An 18,001-nucleotide genomic window follows, 5' to 3' on the forward strand; every position below is an offset into this window, starting at 1 on the left:
AAATATTGAGTTCAAATTTCAACGATGTGATATCAACGATTCATCATATGAGGAAGAAAATCAAGTTTTTGGTAAAGGTTAGAAACTTGTTCAAATATTAATGATAAACATTGTTTAAAAAATCACACGGGCTGAAATACTTGAAATATTGAGCTCAAGTTATGGGGAAGTATTCTCAAAGGGTATTAATGTGGAAAAAAAGAAAACTGAGACCTTGGCAAGGGTCACATTATTGAAAAAACTTTGAAGGAATCGTCTTAAAGGGTATTTATATAATAAGGGGTGTTAAAATATAGTCTAAATGTTCAACAGACTACCCCCCTCCGACCCTAATCCTCTCCAAGTATTTGCAAAATATCAACTATTAAAGTTAGTGTACATTTTCCATTGTTCAAACCTTAAAAATTATGTGAAAGAATGTTTTCCGCACCCAACATATATATATATATATATATATATATATATATATATATATATATATATATATATATCTTCTTTTTCGGCATAAAAAACTGTATAACATACTAAAATTTCAAAGATATCGAGCGTATGCAACCTAAACTAAATAATTACCAATTTTTTTTACGTTAAAGCATTTATTCATCATTAATTAAGATCTCGATTCGGTTAGTTTTAAAGCGAACATTAGTGTCAAATACCTCTTAGTGCTTTTTCAATCAACTGCTAATATCCAATGGAACAAAAAATTTTGAGGTTAACTCATTAAAAAGTTTCTAACTTAAAAGTTCACTGAATATTGTCACTAATAAAATGATTATCTCCATTGAGAAAAGTTTTGTGTATGGTATTCAACTATCGTTTTTTTTAGAAAAAAAAACATTCTGAATTGGTAAAGGAACAATACATGTTCATTTTTATTCAATGTCCACGTTTTTTCAAACGTAATATTTCGACCCACGTTTCTGTTAAATTCAAAGTTTGAAATTGATCCTGATAATCTTTTCACTTCATCCGGGATTTTTTCTTTCTCATCTCTCTTCTTTCGGTCTCCCTTATTTTTCTCTTGTTGTTACTTCCTTCTAACTTCACTTATTCTTGTTCTGTACGAAATATACCTTGTAATAATTCTCCAAGTTCTAAAATCTATCTATTTCGATTAGATATGTGTTTAATGTAATGCAATTTAATGTAACATAAAAACCTTACGTGTCACAATTATTTTTTCCATATTTTCGTATTTGTATAGGTCCATTTAATCACATTCTTATGTTGTTACGAAAGAAATTTTTTTTGTTGTCAAGTTTATATTCATTGTGGCCTCATCTTCTTTTCTCAATATCTATTTTTCACTGTCATAATCATATTATTACTATCGTTATCGTATGATTGAATTTCAATTATACTTTCATGTCTGTATCTGTATATAACAGTTTAGTTTTGTCAAGTGTCAATCTTGACAGCAGTAGATGTGGAATAGTCAAAATTTGAAGTATGTATGTTTGGTTGCCTGGTATGTTTGTTTGGTTGCCTGCACCACAGATCGCTATCAACATACATGTATAAATGTAATGTATTTTGGTTTGTATATAGTGAAGTAATTGAATACTAGAAAATTGATATATTTATATTTATTTAAAAATAGTACATTTTTCTAATTTTTTAATACGGAAATTCCACAAAATGAATTAATGAAAACTAAAGTACTAACACTTACAGCAATATATTTCAATTATGAAAATGAAATATATAAACAAATGTTTATGCTATGTGAACTTCCAAATCAAATGTTATAGCACAATTAGTAATCAAAATCTTGAGGAAACTGTCTCACGCAAAGTTAATATAAATATAAATAATAAATGGTATTTAAAACCTCAAGATATTTAAGCTTCTTGTCTCAAAAAGTTTGGTTATCTAACTATCGAATCCTAGTTTTTAAAAAAACTAAAAACTACATCAAAGTGAAATAAAAAAAAGTAAATTGTGTTGAATTTATGTGTCTTTTGGATTATGAAACAGGCAAAAAACATCGATATTACACTAAACATTAAAAGATAATTAATTTTTGTTTAATTAACCCTTATTCTATTGGAAAACTTTAGCTTAGAATTACACTAAGAGCATTAATTCTCCCTCTAATTTTGCTCATCCTTCTATTTGTTTGTTTAAGTATGTTGTGATCAAAAAAAGTATCTGCTTGATACATATTTGTAAAATTTACTAACTAGAAGTTAAATCTGTCTGGTTTTAATTGTGGTTAGGTTAACTTACACAAAAATATCACCTCAGTAAGTTATATAAAATATTTCTTGCATTGTAGATTGGTAACACAAAATCTTGCATTCCTATACGACACAAACAAAAATATATATTCTTAGAAACATTCCAAGTAAAAATATTTAGAGAGGCTATCTTTTATTTAGTCATATTTATCTTGCAACCTTGAGTGACAATTCTTGCAAATTCTTTTGGTCAATCTGATTGTTCGTGATGAGACAAACGACTGATTTCGATGTTTATTTCTTGTGCAGACAGTAGCTTTTAAAGTTTAAGTTAACTACACATGTCTCAGAGGCTATTTGTGAAAGTTGGGGCTCAGTAATTGCTTCTACAATGCCAGGGACATCTCTGACCTAGAGGAGGTATGCACTATTGACAAACCAAGCAGCTTAACAGTAACAAAGGTAACAAAAGTTGGCCGTATGCAGTAAATATGCTACTAACTTTTATTCTAAAGTGATTGGAAGAATCCAGAATGAGTTGCCTTGGCATGTTTTTCAAAGTTTGCTTATCATAACCTAACTTAATTTATGTAGACTAAGACACTCATTTATAGGCTGAGTCCATACATTAAGTATTTGTTTTATGATCATTAAATATTACTTATTTCATTTTATAACCGTATTTTTATCTTTTTCCTTCGGGGAAACCCCGCAAATCCAAAAAATATAATGCAATATCAGCAGAAAGTTTTTAAGGTATTTTGGGTCTGTCGCAGAAAGACCAAAAACATTCTGCTGTGGGGTAAACAATCAATTAGTTAAAAATTATCATCACAATTGATAAAAAAAAACTTTAATTAGTTCATAAATAATATTTAGATAACTAAGCTATTCATTCACTTAGGATAATAAGGAGATTTATTTCTAAAGCCGTTGTTGACGTATATAACGTGCTCATCGGGCTGTTTTTCGAAAACGAAATTCCTCACAAGCGAAAATAAACCACTGGTAAACATCATATTGTTCATCATTGAAATCATCATAACCATCATTTGTAATTTGGGCATAAACCAAGGCATCATTCCCGACATCATAAAAGCAGGCACCAAAAGATATTCTATTAATTTAGAAGTCGATTGCTTCATTTTTCGACCATCTTCCGATACGTCAGGTTTAAAAGAAATACTCAAAGTCTCGTTGGTTACTTTTAGAATCAAATCTGAGATGTGCAGCGATAATTCTTCGGACCGAATACTGGACGTGTCGTTTACTGAAACAAAAAAATCGAATTATTATTCATTGCTTGCTTTGTAATGTTTACATCGTGAAATGTTATCTGACCACCAGGTCTAAAGCAATCCTCTTCCAAAATTTGGTCTCGAAACATCCTTCCATTGAATAACGTTGGATACCACCATCTGAAGAACATCGGAGGTAAGCTGCGTAGCCCCCAGACAAGTGGCTCACTTTGTGATTGGTAGAAAGTCCGGAGTATACAATAGATAAATCAGGAAAATCAAACGCAGAAGACGAATCAATGTCCAATACGACAATACACATCAGTTCAAGAAAAAAACAGTCAAAACACCGAATTGATGGGTCATCCGACGTACAATCTTTGCTTGGCACCCAATTATTTCTTATTATTCCTGCAGGTCAAAAAAATCAACGATTTTCTATACCTGAAGAAGTGATTGATGCGTTGGAGGTACCTCAAACGCATGCAAAAATGTTTTAATCTCAAGGCGGTAGTCAATTATAAACATTTGTGTTTATTTCGTCTCAAGACGCCCTTTCATTAAATGAAGTCTAGCTGAGGAGTAGCAGGAATGCTTATTGGACACTTCCAGCTGAAGAACATCGACAGCTCTAGTAATTTTGTAAGGAACCAAAGGAAACTTCCTCTATGAGTACGAGGGAATCCGTGAACAAAGACCGAGGTACATATATTCAAGGTTTTCACAACCAGAAGAGGTGAGCTGCGTATCCCCCAGACAAGTAGCTCACTTGGTGATTGGTAAACAGACCGGAGTACACAATAGATAAATAGGTCAAAGTGTTAGCGACGTAGTTGCACGATCACACTAGATCATAAAGAGATGAATTGCGTTAAGTAAGAAAATTTGTAGGGGACATTTAGAACTAGAAAAAAATCAATACTAGTGAAGGACCATTTGAAGACGATGTCATGTTAATAGAAGGAAGAAAATATTGGGGTGTAGAACAAAGCAGTTATTGACTTGGGGATGATGATTAGGGAAGAAGAGACAAAGATAATTGAAAGCATCGATACAAAACAGTACCAATACCTACCCTACCTTACGTGTTTTTGCGTGTTTTGTGTGTCATTTTTGACGTTTAATGCGTCATTTACGATGTGTTATGTATTACGTGACTATTCTTTGACGTATACCGTTCTATGTATCGTTTTTGACGTTTGACAAGACCGAAACGTGGTTTTTGACGTTTTGAGTGTAAATTTAACGTTTAATGCGTGTTTTTGTATGGTTTGTATGTCGTTTTTGATGTTTGATGCGTCGTTTTAGACGTTTTTTACGTGTTTTTGCATGTTTTGTGTGTCATTTTTGACGTTTAATGCGTCGTTCACGATGTGTTATGTATTACGTGACTATTCTTTGACGTATACCGTTCTATGTATCGTTTTTGACGTTTGACAAGACCGAAACGTGGTTTTTGACGTTTTGAGTGTAAATTTAACGTTTAATGCGTCGTTTTAGACGTTTAATGCATGTTTTTGTATGGTTTGTATGACGTTTTTGACGTTTAATGCGTCGTTTACGATGTGTTATTTATTACGTGACTATTTTTTGACGAATACTGTTCTATGCATCGTTTTTGACGTTTGACAAGACCTAAATGTGGTTTTTGACGTTTTGAGTGTAAATTTAACGTTTAATGCGTCGTTTTAGACGTTTAATGCGTGTTTTTGTATGTTTTGTGTGTCATTTTCGACTTTTAATGCGTCGTTTACGATGTGTTATTTATTACGTGACTATTTTTTGACGTATACCGTTCTATGCATCGTTTTTGACGTTTGACAAGACCTAAATGTGGTTTTTGACGTTTTGAGTGTAAATTTAACGTTTAATGCGTCGTTTTAGACGTTTAATGCGTATTTTTGTATGGTTTGTATGTCATTTTTGACTTTTAATGCGTCGTTTACGATGTGTTATTTATTACGTGACTATTTTTTGACGTATACCGTTCTATGCATCGTTTTTGACGTTTGACAAGACCTAAATGTGGTTTTTGACGTTTTGAGTGTAAATTTAACGTTTAATGCGTCGTTTTAGACATTTAATGCGTGTTTTTGTATGTTTTGTGTGTCATTTTTGACGTTTAATGCGTCGTTTACGATGTGTTATTTATTACGTGACTATTTTTTGACGTATACCTTTCTATGCATCGTTTTTGACGTTTGACAAGACCTAAATGTGGTTTTTGACGTTTTGAATGTAAATTTAACGTTTAATGCATCGTTTTAGACGTTTAATGCGTGTTTTTGTATGTTTTGTGTGTCATTTTTGACTTTTAATGCGTCGTTTACGATGTGTTATTTATTACGTGACTATTTTTTGACGTATACCGTTCTATGCATCGTTTTTGACGTTTGACAAGACCGAAACGTGGTTTTTGACGTTTTTAGTGTAAATTTAACGTTTAATGCGTCGTTTTAGACATTTAATGCGTGTTTTTGTATGTTTTGTGTGTCATTTTTGACTTTTAATGCGTCGTTTACGATGTGTTATTTATTACGTGACTATTTTTTGACGTATACCGTTCTATGCATCGTTTTTGACGTTTGACAAGACCTAAATGTGGTTTTTGACGTTTTGAGTGTAAATTTAACGTTTAATGCGTCGTTTTAGACGTTTAATGCGTGTTTTTGTATGGTTTGTATGACGTTTTTGACGTTTAATGCGTCGTTTACGATGTGTTATTTATTACGTGACTATTTTTTGACGTATACCGTTCTATGCATCGTTTTTGACGTTTGACAAGACCTAAATGTGGTTTTTGACGTTTTGAGTGTAAATTTAACGTTTAATGCGTCGTTTTAGACGTTTAATGCGTGTTTTTGTATGGTTTGTATGACGTTTTTGACGTTTAATGCGTCGTTTAGGATGTGTTATGTATTACGTAACTATTCTTTGACGTATACTGTTCTATGCATCGTTTTTGACGTTTGACAAGACCTAAATGTGGTTTTTGACGTTTTGAGTGTAAATTTAACGTTTAATGCGTCGTTTTAGACGTTTAATGCGTGTTTTTGTATGTTTTGTGTGTCATTTTTGACTTTTAATGCGTCGTTTACGATGTTTTATTTATTACGTGACTATTTTTTGACGTATACCGTTCTATGCATCGTTTTTGACGTTTGACAAGACCTAAATGTGGTTTTTGACGTTTTGAAGTGTAAATTTAACGTTTAATGCGTCGTTTTAGACGTTTAATGCGTGTTTTTGTATGGTTTGTATGACGTTTTTGACGTTTAATGCGTCGTTTACGATGTGTTATGTATTACGTGACTATTCTTTGACGTATACCGTTCTATGCATCGTTTTTGACGTTTGACAAGACCGAAACGTGGTTTTTGACGTTTTGAGTGTAAATTTAACGTTTAATGCGTGTTTTTGTATGGTTTGTATGTCGTTTTTGATGTTTGATGCGTCGTTTCAGACGTTTTTTACGTGTTTTTGCATGTTTTGTGTGTCATTTTTGACGTTTAATGCGTCGTTCACGATGTGTTATGTATTACGTAACTAATCTTTGACGTATACTGTTCTATGCATCGTTTTTGACGTTTGACAAGACCTAAATGTGGTTTTTGACGTTTTGAGTGTAAATTTAACGTTTAATGCGTCGTTTTAGACGTTTAATGCGTGTTTTTGTATGGTTTGTATGACGTTTTTGACGTTTAATGCGTCGTTTACGATGTGTTATGTATTACGTGACTATTCTTTGACGTATACCGTTCTATGCATCGTTTTTGACGTTTGACAAGACCGAAACGTGGTTTTTGACGTTTTGAGTGTAAATTTAACGTTTAATGCGTGTTTTTGTATGGTTTGTATGTCGTTTTTGATGTTTGATGCGTCGTTTCAGACGTTTTTTACGTGTTTTTGCATGTTTTGTGTGTCATTTTTGACGTTTAATGCGTCGTTCACGATGTGTTATGTATTACGTAACTAATCTTTGACGTATACTGTTCTATGCATCGTTTTTGACGTTTGACAAGACCGAAACGTGGTTTTTGACGTTTTTAGTGTAAATTTAACGTTTAATGCGTCGTTTTAGACATTTAATGCGTGTTTTTGTATGTTTTGTGTGTCATTTTTGACTTTTAATGCGTCGTTTACGATGTGTTATTTATTACGTGACTATTTTTTGACGTATACCGTTTTGTGCATCGTTTTTGACGTTTGACAAGACCGAAGCGTGGTTTTTGACGTTTCTAGTGACTATTTTTTGACGTTTGTCAAGACAGAATCCTCTTATACTATTGTTTTCGTCGATCTTGTTAAATGATTAAATGAACCAATACGTTCCGTTGCAACAATTTATCAACTTTTATATTTAATTTTATATTTTTATATTTTCTGCGATTAACGTTTAAAACTCAACTGATTTTTTCACTATACTATTTTAAAGTAGTGTGTGTGTGTGTGTTTGTGTTTGTGGTTGTGTTTTACTTTCTATAGAATATTCTAGATATTTCCTCAAATTTTCATTAATGTTGACATAGATCAGTAGAAAATTTAAATTATGTGTTCCGTCTTATAATTTAAATATATTTTCCCTATTAAACTGTACAAACTTTTCATAAAAAATCTAGATACTCACGTTTCACATTATCATCGGTATTTTCCAAACAATTCCGTATATTTTCTTTATAAACTTGCTTATAACTCGCACAAGGATTCGTAGTTAGAACTAACAAAATTATTATCAACAAAAACACAAACTTCATTATCTTTATCGTCCAAGAAACGTCTTTCAAATGCTAACCGACGATTTCCTATGGTAATAACCTACATTTTGTGGTTCGAGACTGACTACGGTTCGTTAGGTAGAACGGATACTCTCGCTCTGAATATCTCCGTTGAATGTCAATTAAAACGAGAGGGGCTCAATTCGGAACAGGTTCAGTAAACGATACACACGTTAATTCCTCATTAATAATATGCGATGGTCTCATTTGGCACGTGTAATTATCGACAATAAATATTAAATCATAAAATATAAACCCATATTTTTAATTTTAAATGTTTTAAGTATTCAAATTAAAAGCAACTTTATATCGCTAGATTTCTGATTCCCAACAACAAACAACAAAGCAAAGATATGGCAACACCGATGTGAAATGTCAAATCTGACATTTCCATCATTAAGTTCGATTATTTTAACGGTGTAACCAGAACGTGTTGTCATACAAGGGTGTTGTTTACAGATACTTAAAACTTGTTCAAAAAATGGTTGATCGAATCGTTTCCATTTTATTGGTGATGTTGAATCACCATGAATTTCTTAAAGGTCGTCCAAAATGCGTTAACTGATATTTCAAGATTGTCGTACCGTGAGATTGAGACATACTTGGGCATTAGTTCCACTCGAATAACAGTCAAAAGAATTTAATTGCGTTGGCTCAAAAAAAGTTCCAACAATCGACTGTATGGGTTTTTCAGGACGACAAAAATACAACAAAACTTGTACGCAACACTTCAAAGCAAAGTTCCCCTATTTTTTCGGAATAACTGCACGTGTCTTCACCGTTCCATAGAGCAACGTACTAAACCTACCGAAAGAAACGTCAATATCAGTTTTATCGCCTCAAGTATCCCCAAGTTCATTCACTATGCTCCATCCATAGTATATAACCTCAAGTATGATTTCTGTTATTAAATTTTGCAGGAAAAATATCAAATTAAAAACGTACTAGTGAATCTACTTTCTCGAAAACGCGTGCGTATAAGTAGTACAATAATTTGCCCCTGGCCAACGATTAACCTCTTTAAAACAGATCCAAACCAAGGTAAAACCATAATTTGGTTATTGCGGTAACCAACACAAAAATTCTTCGATCGATTTTCTTCTGTTACCACAAAACTCTAATTAACATTCCGAGACAAATGTTTTGATCGTCATCACCACGCTACGATGATCATATTATTATTTTTCGCCATGTTTTTTCTGTCAAGTTTCACATAAATTCAATACCAATTTCAATCCTCATTTATTTGGTTAGGTTAGGTTAGGATAGAGTTAAGTTAGATTAGGTTAGGTTAGGTTAGGTTAGGCTAGAGTTAAGTTAGGTTAGGTTAGGCTAGAGTTAAGTTAGGTTAAGTTAGGTTAGGTTAGGCTAGAGTTAAGTTAGGTTAGGTTAGGCTAGAGTTAAGTTAGGTTAGGTTAGGTTAGGTTTGATTAAGTTAGGTGGATACCATTGGCTTTGCGGACGATCTAGTAATAGTCATTAGAGCAGAAAATAAGAAAAAGCTAATGGACAAGGCAAACAGGGTTCTTGGAAAAATAGACCATTGGATGGAGGAAAATGGACATGAAAACGACAAGTTAATGCCTAATATTGGAGGCCCGAGGGACAAAAAAAGAATCGTACAATCTGTATTGCTGCACGGATAATAGATTTTGGGGAAGACAGCTGGATATTAAAAGACAGAGACGAATATCGGAAGGAATACAGAGAAAGACGTTCAGCTGCAATTCAAGTCATCGCAGCGATCCCCCCAATTGACCTTATTGTCGCAGAACGCACCAAAATCGAGGTTATATCGCTTGCGAATCAGACAACACAGCAAAGGGTCAATGGACCGAAGAACTGATGCCTAATATTGAAGTGTGGATCAAATGTCCGCGCCGAGGATTAGATTACTTCTTGACTCAGGTATTGACAGGATACGGATCCTTCCGTACCTACACGAAAAGATTCTGCAAGACAGAGGACACACTCAAAGAAAATCTGATACCTACAATGACTAGAAACAAGTCGGCCACACAGAAAATGAAGCAGACGATATTCATTCTTGTATTGAAAGAGAATTTTGAAAAGTGGCCCCATTTTCATTCCTAGTTAAAGATCCGTGCTTGTTAAGACCTCCAAGAAGACAGGGGAGCCTTATAATGTAAAAGAAATGGAAACATCGGACTTGGAAGATGATTGGGAGAAGTTATCTGAGGATTTTGGTAAAAACTTTTCTCTAAACACGGATGATGAGAAATGCACCTGGAACGATGTAAAGGTAGTCGAACTAAGGAAACAAAATGAATATTCTACTTTTTATAAGACATCTTATAAAGAAGAAAAACAAGGTAAAGCACAAAGGAGTTAGTTACGGCAGATCTAATTCCTAAAGCACATCACCAATTCTTTTTTAATTTAAAAAGCTCAAAGAAGGTCTTACCAGCTACCAACAGTGATGAAGAAGATGAAGATACTCTGATGTCCCACTGTTGCTCTGAGGTAGCGATGTATGTAGTAAAAAAATGCAATAGTGTCAAGTCACTCGCTTCCATTCAAAGTTAATTCCACCTTGTTGGAAATCATTAAAGCGAAATGCAACTGAACCAAGTTGTATCACCAGAAGACTACGGTTGGTCAGCTATTGAAGGGAATTTAAAACCACATGGTTCATGGGCTAACCAACACCAATAACTGTCGAAGACATCTTGTCAGCATCGCAAGAATTAGCTTCAAAGATCAGCAACAAAATATAGAAATAGACAATAGCTTTTATGATTCCGATGATGTTGATAGTGACGGAGACGATGAAAAAGAAAACTAAAAGATGTAGTTATAAGATTTGCATTTAGAATAAGCCTAATGTCCGACAAATAAAAATAATATTGTTAAAATTAATAAAGAAAGCAAATGTAGTTCTTAATGAAACAAAAACAAATAGAAAAACTCCAATTTTCTCTAAACATTCCGTAGACAACTTTTTCAATGAAAAAGGGTCTTTACCCAAGCGATAAAAATTGACATTATGCCCAAAAACTGTTGTTTAATAAATAAACTTGATTTTCACAACATTATACAGCGAGAGTCCTAACCTAACCTAACCTAACCTCTAAAAACGCTGCAGCCGCCTGAGAGCTGGCAACCATTTTGATTTTGATTTGTAACATCATTTTCTCACAAATATTGTAAGATTGACCGAAAAAACAAATCATATCAGTGTTTTAACGACATTAAAATTAATTACAGATAATTGCGGTTAATTTTTACAAGGCAATCCATTCCATACATCCTCAAGATCCCCAATTTATATTTATTAGAATTTAAGTACTGCCTCTGTCTTAATTAGATTCCGAATGGATTCATTTCGTGAACTGTAACTGTTTAACACCTCATTGTTCCCAACGTGACAATTTTTTTTAATTTTGTAACCGTTTTTGAATACAAATAATGCAGGATATTATTCTATCGTCATATAAATCATCGTCGGGCTAACTTTGAGCGGTATTACTGTCCAAATCGAAGATGGGATCTATGATATTGGTGTTAATATTTTTTAGTGTATTTGTATCATGTTGTCACGCCGAAAATAATGAAACAGAAATTAGAATGGACCAGTTTAGAGAGTTGGTTGGGAGATTGGTGGAACAAGGTATTTATATGACAAATTACTATTATTTTTTCCCGCAGGGATGGAAAATTTCCATCCTCGATGGAAGTTTGCGATGAATTGAGTCGATTCTATTGATAATAAATTCGATGTAAAAGAAATTTAGAAGCAAAAGCTATCAACAATAATCTACTACAAATCAAAATCAAGGAGTGAAAAAAACAGTTTCAAAAAACAACTATTTCAGTAAAAAATATAATTATGGTCAGTGTACAATAGAATTCAAGCATTTATTCGGTTCTTAAGCCAAATTGAAGGACGATATTTTCATCCTGATAAAAAAAGGCCCTAGGGCCTTAATATTGAAAAATCTCTTGTATAAATCTGGCTACTGTCATTGTATTAGTTTTTTCTGATTCTTTAGGAGCAATGAGGAAAGATTTTGTCGAAATGCTGTAGCTAAGAACACCTTTTAATAAATTTTGTTTTATCGAATTATATATAAAAAAGTTTATTTCGAATTAACGTTGTTTCTGTGTAGCGTTGAATCAATTTTTCTTCAGATTTCATCTTAGACAATTTAGCAAATGAGCAGAAGGTTTTACGTGTTGATCTATTTGAAAATTTGTCGCTTGGTATTTGCAAACAAAAATTGAAATATCAAATTCGAAAACAAGTCGATTTCTTATTTTTTGAGATCAACAAAATGTTGATAGAAAAATCAAAATTGAAACACTGGTCTCGGGGAGGTTTGTCCAATCTAACGGTTAAGAAGAGATTCAAGATAAAAAGTAATTCTAAATAACAAGATTTAGTACAGGTAAAATAGGATTAAACCCGAAATTAAATTCAGCAGGGGTTTTCGAAATGATCGAACTTGTAAAATATTGAAACGCGAATAACTCGAAAACTAAGAGGAATTTGAAAAAAAACTGTAGAACAAAAATTGTAGAGCGTAAAGTTTTCTACAAAAAAGGTCACTAGTCATTTTTTCGTTGGAACCATTGTTTCTGAGTAAATGCGAATTCAAGCCACACTTGGACTACTACGTTTTTGAAAAATCAAAAATTGAAACACTGGACTCGGGGAGGTTTGTCCAATCTAACGGTTAAGAAGAGATTCAAGATAAAAAGTAATTCTAAATAACAAGATTTAGTACAGGTAAAATAGGATTAAACCCGAAATTAAGTTCAGCAGGGGTTTTCGAAATGATCGAACTTGTAAAATTTTGAAACGCGAATAACTCGAAAACTAAGAGGAATTTGAAAAAAAACTGTAGAACAAAAATTGTAGAGCGTAAAGTTTTCTACAAAAAAGGTCACTAGTCATTTTTTCGTTGGAACCATTGTTTCTGAGTAAATGCGAATTCAAGCCACACTTGGACTACTACGTTTTTGAAAAATCAAAAATTGAAACACTGGACTCGGGGAGGTTTGTCCAATCTAACGGTTAAGAAGAGATTCAAGATAAAAAGTAATTCTAAATAACAAGATTTAGTACAGGTAAAATAGGATTAAACCCGAAATTAAATTCAGCAGGGGTTTTCGAAATGATCGAACTTGTAAAATATTGAAACGCGAATAACTCGAAAACTAAGAGGAATTTGAAAAAAAACTGTAGAACAAAAATTGTAGAGCGTAAAGTTTTCTACAAAAAAGGTCACTAGTCATTTTTTCGTTGGAACCATTGTTTCTGAGTAAATGCGAATTCAAGCCACACTTGGACTATTACGTTTTTGAAAAATCTCTATTTTCTACTCCGATAAACTAGCATAACTTTGGAGTTGGGAAATTCTCGAAAATCTTGCGATATGAAGAGGTATATTGGCCACATAAGTATTTCATCATTCGCCAAGCAAATCCAACGAGAAATTTGTCGTTCGTCAATATTTTCATGTCTTCCAGTCTACGATTGGTTCCTCGTCCGGATTTTCATCTCAATCATCAACTCCCTCGTAGTTTTTTTCATCCACATTGATGCATTTTTCAGAACCATCACAATTTGAGCATAAATTTTTGAATTTCAAAGTGTAAATTTAAATAAATAGCTCAAAATTGTTCATAATTGTTTCAGATTCGAGTTTTTTTCGTTTTTTTTTTGTAATTTCTAAGAAATTTTCCATAGTATTGTATATTCTTTTTATACCATCGGAAAGAAGAAATTTCAACAACTGAAAACCCATCAACTTTTTAAAAAAATCGAATATTTTTACGTGAGATTTTTCGATTGAAAATTAAGGTACTTGAGCCAAAATAGGGTGAAAATATAAATATTTTGAATCAGAAAAATTACAGTGTGTTTAGGACATAGAAAGGTAACTTTTCACCAAATTTTGTGAAAAAAAAATGTTTTGAAGATATAAATAAAAAACCAAAAGCATTATTTCTTCAATTTTTCGCATAAATTTTGAGGTTATGGAGGTTTAATTATCTACAAATTTTCTATTTAACTTTTTTGGTGACTCGGATCGCCCAAAATGTATTTTTCTCTTAATTATTTTCATTATTTTCGATGGCTTCTGCCCTGGTCTAGCAATAAAAGTTATCGCTTCACAATAGCAGATTCATAAAATCGTTTTGGTTTTGAAGCGCCTGCCAGAGCTCTACATGTTTAGAAATTTATTCAAAAGTATTTATACTTTCCGGCAACATCTTAGTTTCAAACAGAGCTTAAAACAGATAAAAGTGAAAACTACCTGCTCTTTGCAAGATCGTTAAATTATTTTTAATTTTGCATCGAGGAATTTTTCAAAACAATTAATTACAACATAACGCAAAGTTGAGGTTTAACTTTTTATTTCGTATTGATCACCCAAAACTTTGTTTCTAGCAATAACCTGCAACAAATATCAATTTCCTCAATACCTACCCCGAGTTACACTAAAAGAAAGCAGTTTTTCATGACCGACATATTTCTATCAAACACCCGTATATAAATAAGTTGATTAATTTACATTCTATTTGTTGAGGAATCCTGAATCGACGGTTATTTTGTAGCGGAAACTTCAGGTTTACGTTCTAAGTAGTTGGCGGCCCTGCTTGTGACATTCAGTGCTGTTCTTTTTTACTTACATACTGAACGCACTGTTTACACCACCACTACACTAACAGTCACAATTACACTGTCGGACGCGCGTTCCGATAACCAAGTTATCTGAAGGTAAACTAAAGATTTGATTTATCTGTTTTACACTAAATTTTCATACCAAAAAACCTTCTTTCGCGAAAATTAATTCCAGCAGGAAAAAAGCGGGAATATTCATGTTCATTCTTTGGCTACTAAACTATAGAGTGGGCTGTAAGGAATTGGTCCTGTTACTTCTAACAATTTCAATGCTTTCAAATGCATCCAACAATCTATTATTGGATACATATTTCAACAATTTGATATTATTAATATTAACGTCATGATTGTGCTCTTTAAACCAGACAAGAACGGATCTCTTAGTCTGCCCGATATACTTTCGGTCACAATCACCACAATTTATTACGTATACATATAACAATATTTTCCAAATTTGGTATTTTATCCTTAGGATTGCCCAACGGTTGTTGTATAAAGAGGATTGAAAGGAATCAGAGCAAATTTTTCTTTTTTGGGTTTTGAAAAAAAACGGTTTTACATAGAGATTTCTTACAGCTACATTCTCAATGAAGGACTTTTCTTTATCGTATCATTCGATGGTAAATGGAGAGTGGATTAACCGATTTTCCAGGAAATGGACACTGACCATCTTATATTGGATACATTGAAAAGAATCGGCGGGGATGTACCTGCACTTAGCGGTGATCCCTAATTTCTAAAGTATCTTAAAATGGTAACTGTCGATTATTTTCCATTTCATAGATGGATATTTTGAGTTGGGTTTCAAAATGAATTCGTCTACGTTTGCCTTCTTCCATCCACATACCATACCCTGGGAAATTACTGAAACTCTTGACTGATTTGCTTTTCAAAATAACTTATGAATAGTTCAGCCACGAACGGCGATAGGCAGTTTTCCATTACTGTTCCTTCGTCTTGCTCGTAGAATTCGTTGTTGTATTGGAAATAGTTTTGTTCCGAATACATTCTTCAATCACATCGGCTCTCAAGTAAGTCCTCAAGGTACACGAAGGTCTGCGGGATCGGCACGCTGGGAAATAATTAATTTACATCAAAGGTGATTAAAATTTCTCCATCTTCAATTTTTGTAGTCTTCACTGAAAAACTCTTAGGTTTGATGGGTAAGTTTTCAAACTCCTTTGTTATTGCCTTTCCAGGTTTGTGAATTTTTTAAAGGCAATACAGCTTTGGCAATGTTGGGTTACTTACGTATAACTTTTTAAGGGTTTCTTTTACATTTGTGATCAGTATGGTCCTTTTTCGATTAAATTGTCTCTCTAAACAGTCCTTCTTGTCCATTATAACAACCTTGTTTCCTTTATCTTTCCTCCTCAAACTCCTGACATTATTCAGATATTTTTTATCCGTGGTAGATATATTTTTCAAAATTTGACTTCTGCACGCTTCCTGGACGAAGTTCCTAGCGTCTAGAGGAAGATACTGAATGGAAAAAAGGTTGATTGACTTCAATTTCATCAATTTCTCACTCAAAACAGACATTTCTTTGATATCGGTTCCAGAAATTTCAACTTAATCTTGACTTTAGTTATTTTGACAATTCGCTTGTATTTTAAATTTATTTTTACAAGTAATTAAATTTCTGCAACAACATAAATCGTTTATTTAGATTCTATTAGATCACTGGTGTTTTCAATTTCAGGACGTACATTGGCCCGCAATTCATTCAAACGTTTGAAGATACTACTTCCGGCAATATTCTTCAAATTAGGAATTGCGTTTACCATGTTGGTACTGGTCACTATCGTTTCCGTTAATAATGGCTTCATCGGTTTTCTTCTTCTCGTAGTCGGTCTGAGCAGCGTTTTGGCTAGATTCCAAGAAGCAAGAAGATCCCCCGTAGTACCGTATGTTAGTACTTTACCCTACTACCAACAAACGAAGTATATTCAAGATTGGGATAGAAAAAATAGAGCTATAGATGTTGGCGAAAAAGAGACAGCACTTGTGTTTGATAATAGTAACGGACAAGGGTACGTCTACCCTCAACTCGGCGCTTATTACAAATCGGCTTAAATTTATTCATTCATTTATTATAGACTATAGATCCTGGATCCATTTTATCTTCCTAAATCGAAAAAGTCAATTTTAAAATTAATCTTAGTTTATTCTATTCTTCAATGACCGTTTGGGGGACCTACTCCTTCACTCTGGAGTCCGATGGTTAAGTAGAGGACGGATGCTGAAACGATGTCCCATCTGGCACAGCTCAATTTTTCAAACAACGCGACGAACCGACTCCGCAACTAGAAAATTCAATCTGTCCTAGAGATTTTGGTTTTCTCGTGGACATTACAAAGAAATTAAACGAACCTAATTCGCAGCTTCACGGAAGAGACAAGCATTTTCCTATTCATTCGGAAAAAATATCTCGAAATCCATTAGGACCCTTTCGACAGCAAATATCACGTAGAAATAGTTTCTACACCGAAGAATAACTTCGAAATGGCTTTAGTAGCGCAGTTTGGCGAAGACATCGTTGCAACAGAAATGGAAGTAATCGAGTTTCAAAATGATTCAGCATTAAAATCCTTAGTGTCAAATGTACCAAATGTATTTGGCGTATTGTACATAACTCTCAGTAATAAAACTCAAAATGAACAATCAGGTTTTATTACATAAAAATAGTCTATAATTTTATTATACTCATACTCGTATGTTTTAGAAAGATATGTTGAATATTGATTCGTGTATTGAATCTAAATAAAACTTGAAACTTTGTTTTTTTTTTAGTAAACATCCAATTAGAATATTTTTCCGTTCCCTAAAGGCGGATTCACACTAAGATCCCGTGGCGGTGACTTTGACTTGACTGTCTCTGACCGCGACCTGATCAGACCGTGCCTGTTGGTGTGAATCCGCCTTAAGAAAGGTGCAATTGAAGCCAGCGGTGTAGTAAAGGGTATTAGCGCTGTCTCCTCTCAAAAACTGATCCGCCCTTATAACAGCATGATGGGGTCCTTAGAAATAAACTTCGTATTCGAATTTTTTTCAATTAATTGTGCTAGATACAAATACCAATACACTTGATGGTACAATTTTACTGATACTGCGGGGCTATAGGCTAGCTTTTAGCATATAGGTATCTGGTTG

At 33.3% G+C, this 18,001-nt stretch overlaps 1 protein-coding gene across 1 annotated transcript; it reads right to left on the reverse strand.

The window, feature by feature from the left end:
- Positions 1 to 1,968: 1,968 nt before the first annotated feature.
- Positions 1,969 to 8,275, reverse strand: LOC130447562 (uncharacterized). Its single transcript, XM_056784435.1, has 2 exons — positions 8,049 to 8,275; positions 1,969 to 3,453 (listed from the first exon to the last, which is right to left on the reverse strand). The coding sequence occupies exons 1-2, from the start codon at positions 8,173 to 8,175 to the stop codon at positions 3,080 to 3,082; spliced, it is 501 nt and encodes a 166-aa protein (XP_056640413.1). The 5' UTR covers positions 8,176 to 8,275; the 3' UTR covers positions 1,969 to 3,079.
- Between the last annotated feature and the right edge of the window lie 9,726 nt (positions 8,276 to 18,001).

The sequence above is a fragment of the Diorhabda sublineata genome, chromosome 8, assembly GCF_026230105.1.
Source record: "Diorhabda sublineata isolate icDioSubl1.1 chromosome 8, icDioSubl1.1, whole genome shotgun sequence".
Classification (NCBI taxonomy): domain Eukaryota; kingdom Metazoa; phylum Arthropoda; class Insecta; order Coleoptera; family Chrysomelidae; genus Diorhabda; species Diorhabda sublineata.